Here is a 3437-nt window from a genome sequence, read left to right on the forward strand (position 1 = left end):
GTTATATAAAAAATGTTCCTAATTTATTAGAATTAAATGAAAATTTGACACTCAATAGGACACAATGGAGAAAAATGATGATTGATTCATGTAGCCGACCCCACTTAGTGGGATAAAAACTTCTTGTTGTTCTAGATTTTTTTAGGCTTCTTTTGGATTGTTTGGATAATACGAGGGATAGATCCAAATATAATAGCTACTGCTAATCATGGTTCAAGATGCATTTTTTTTATCATTTCATCATCAAGAAATTTATTATAAATTATCATTGGCATCCATTATGATGGATGTTGGTATTCTAGCATTTTCATTTCTTGCTTAATATCATTTGCATAATTATATGGAAAGATTTACGGCGAACTATCTTGTTATTATGATCATTATAAGCCTATTGCCCATATGAACATAAAACATTTACAACTCAAATGAGGTGAAAACGTAATAATATTAATGAATCTTGATGGGCTTCTTATAGGAACCTTTAAAAAATTAACTATAAGAAAAATATAGCCAATATAAATCCATACAACACAACTAGCTGAATATTTATAAAATGGAAGTCTCGGAAAGCTATGGTGTTTTTCTAGGCTTTATTGTAAATTAATTAAATTTTATTTCATGAATTTGCTATCAATGCTATGGATTCTTTTATTTTTCCTTCTCATTGTAAGTTCATTCCTAATACATTATCAAATGGATCTACTCATCTTATTCCAAAAACTATGTTATATTATGAGATTTTTTGTCTATTAGCAATGGCCTATATTGCTGTTTCTCGGAAATTTACATATATAGCACACAATTCTTATTTATTCACACATCTCGCACCTAAGTTTTAATATTTAGACACATATCACTCAAATATTTAATATCACATCAAAAACAACATTATTACGACTTTTTAAAAGTGAACTATACCTTTTTTATGCATAGGTTTAAAGTACCAAAGTACTATGTAGTAAATATTATGTACCAAAGTACTATGTACTAGTACCACTCAATTATTATGTGTTTACATATCTAATACCCAAACTTCAATTTTTACATGCATACCAGAAAATGTGTATTTCAGTTTTTAGAAGGCAAAGTTTAACTGTTAGCTAAGTAAATTCATGCGAATTGGGTAGTATGCATGTAAATGCCCCAAACTTATACATATATACACATATTTTGTGCGCTCTTGGGTGGCAAGTTGGTAGGCAATTGCGTTGTCAGTCGTAAGTTCCCTTTGACTCGAGTTCGATCCCTACGAAGACATATAACACATATGGGGAGCTGTATTCTCAAATACCACCCTTTATATATATATATATATATATATATATTCATAAAATTTAATTGATACTAACAAGTAAATTTTTGTGAAGGTAAATACATGCGGAAGGCCTCTTTGTCCTGGGTTCGAATCCATTTGGGTTGAATTAAACACATATGGGGTGGACAAACACGTGTTTCCGTCCATCTTTTAAAATATATATTCTTAAAATTTTGCTAATACTAACAAGTAAATATTTGTGAAGGTAAATACATGGGGAAATGTTGTGTATGATGAATATGTTCGCCCGTTGGAATACATTGTTGATTTTCGAACTAAGATCAGCGGGATTCGACCCCGAAACTTGAAAAAAGGTTTGTAGCCAACAATTCATACTGAATTGCTGTATTTCGAGATTGATTCTGAATAAATATCAATTTTTTCTCTTAATCATTGCAATTGATGTTATTGCAGCAAAAGAATTTTCTGCTGTTCAGAAAAAGGTTTCTGAATTGATCAAAGGAAGAATCCTTGTAGGACATGCTTTGCACAATGATTTAAAGGTTATAGTTAGCTAATTATTCTTATATGATAAGGCATTTACATAAATAGGACATAATTCCTATGTATTTATGTATTTGATACCCAAAGTTTGATTTTTATATTTATAACACTCAAATCTTTCATATCACATAAAAAAATTTCACTATTACTAGCTTTTGGAAAGTTAAATACACCTTTTTATGCATCTGTGAAGTGCAAAAAATGTAAAAAATCAAAATTTGGGTGTTGTATATGTAATACATAGGAATTGTGTGGTTTGTGCGTAAATCTTCCTATGAAGTATTATACACATTCTGAATATAATTATCCCAGGTGCTATTATTGAGTCATCCCAGAAGGGATATTAGAGATACTGCAGAATATCAGCCCTTCCTCAGGTATTCCATCTTCTCAAGGCTTTGGTTTGGAGCAACTTTAGCTTTTGATGTTTGGTTCATTTACATACGTACCACCGAATTCTTACGTATTTACATATTTAACACTTGAAACTTTATTTATTACATTTATATCATATAAAAAATATCAGTATCTTAGAAGCTCATTTCTCAATCACTGTTTTAAAAGTGGAAATATGCTTTCTCAAATATTGCTTTTTGAAGCAAATTTATAAAAAAAAAGTCATGAGATGTGAATATTTGTTTTTTGGGAACATTTACATGCATACCGCCTAATTCCTATGCATTTACAGTTTACATATCTAGCATCTAAACTTCACTTTTTACATTTATACCATCCAAATCTTTCATATCACATATTTTCATGCATAGAATTGAACTTTACGTTGTCATATCTGACACAAACTTCAATTTATTTTTTGGTTGAATGCTTTTCCTACCATGACATTTGTTAAAAAGCTGTCCCAAACGAAGCTGAAATACAGAAGCCTTCAATGATTTCTACATGTTTCAGCTTTTACATGGACTGATTTGTAAAACTGAAATTTGTCAGGAAAGGACGCAGGAGAGCTCTCAGAGATCTTGCAGCTGAAATTCTCGGCGTCAAAATTCAGCAAAAGGAGCACTGCTCTGTATGTGAAATCCTACATTTTAAATATCTTTTCAAAGACTTTGATTTCATATTTAATATTCCGGAGCTTAAAAAAAATTTTTTTTTCTTGGATAATTACATGTAGACCACCCGAAACTTGCTATTTACAAATTTAGCACCCAGTTGATTTTTTTTTGAACGCTTGTCATGATCAAACCATTAAGATTTTGATAAAAAAATGAAAAATATGGGTCGAGGTACCATGAATTTTAATATTTGACAGAGAATTTGAAAAATGGATGAAAGAGGGTGATTGATTTGTAAATAGCAAGTTTCGATCGGTCTATATGTAATTTTAAGATTATTGAAGGCTTTGTCTAGCGCCGCCGCCCGCCCCATTTTTCACTCTTCTTTATATTGTTGATCCAAAACTGCATTATGCAATTTTGATCTAAAATAGAGCATAGAAGATGACCATTTTCAATTATAAAAAAGGGTCATTTATATACATACCACCCAATTTCATATATTTACATATATAACATCTAAACTTTACTTTTTTACATTAATACCACCCATAATTTTCACATCACATAAAAAAAAATGCCACAATTTTAACTTTTAAAATGTG

General features: G+C 30.2%; 1 protein-coding gene across 1 annotated transcript; it reads left to right on the forward strand.

Annotated features, from left to right (window-relative positions):
• Positions 1 to 1511: 1511 nt before the first annotated feature.
• On the forward strand, positions 1512 to 2870 carry LOC110037803 (RNA exonuclease 4-like; the record flags this gene model as incomplete). The annotated part of the gene is made up of 4 exons (XM_020742520.1): positions 1512 to 1629; positions 1730 to 1818; positions 2132 to 2196; positions 2768 to 2870. Coding segments are annotated over 4 exons (375 nt in total), but the record flags the coding sequence as incomplete, so codon positions are not given.
• Between the last annotated feature and the right edge of the window lie 567 nt (positions 2871 to 3437).

The sequence above is a fragment of the Phalaenopsis equestris genome, unplaced genomic scaffold, assembly GCF_001263595.1.
Source record: "Phalaenopsis equestris unplaced genomic scaffold, ASM126359v1 Scaffold225281, whole genome shotgun sequence".
Lineage (NCBI taxonomy): Eukaryota > Viridiplantae > Streptophyta > Magnoliopsida > Asparagales > Orchidaceae > Phalaenopsis > Phalaenopsis equestris.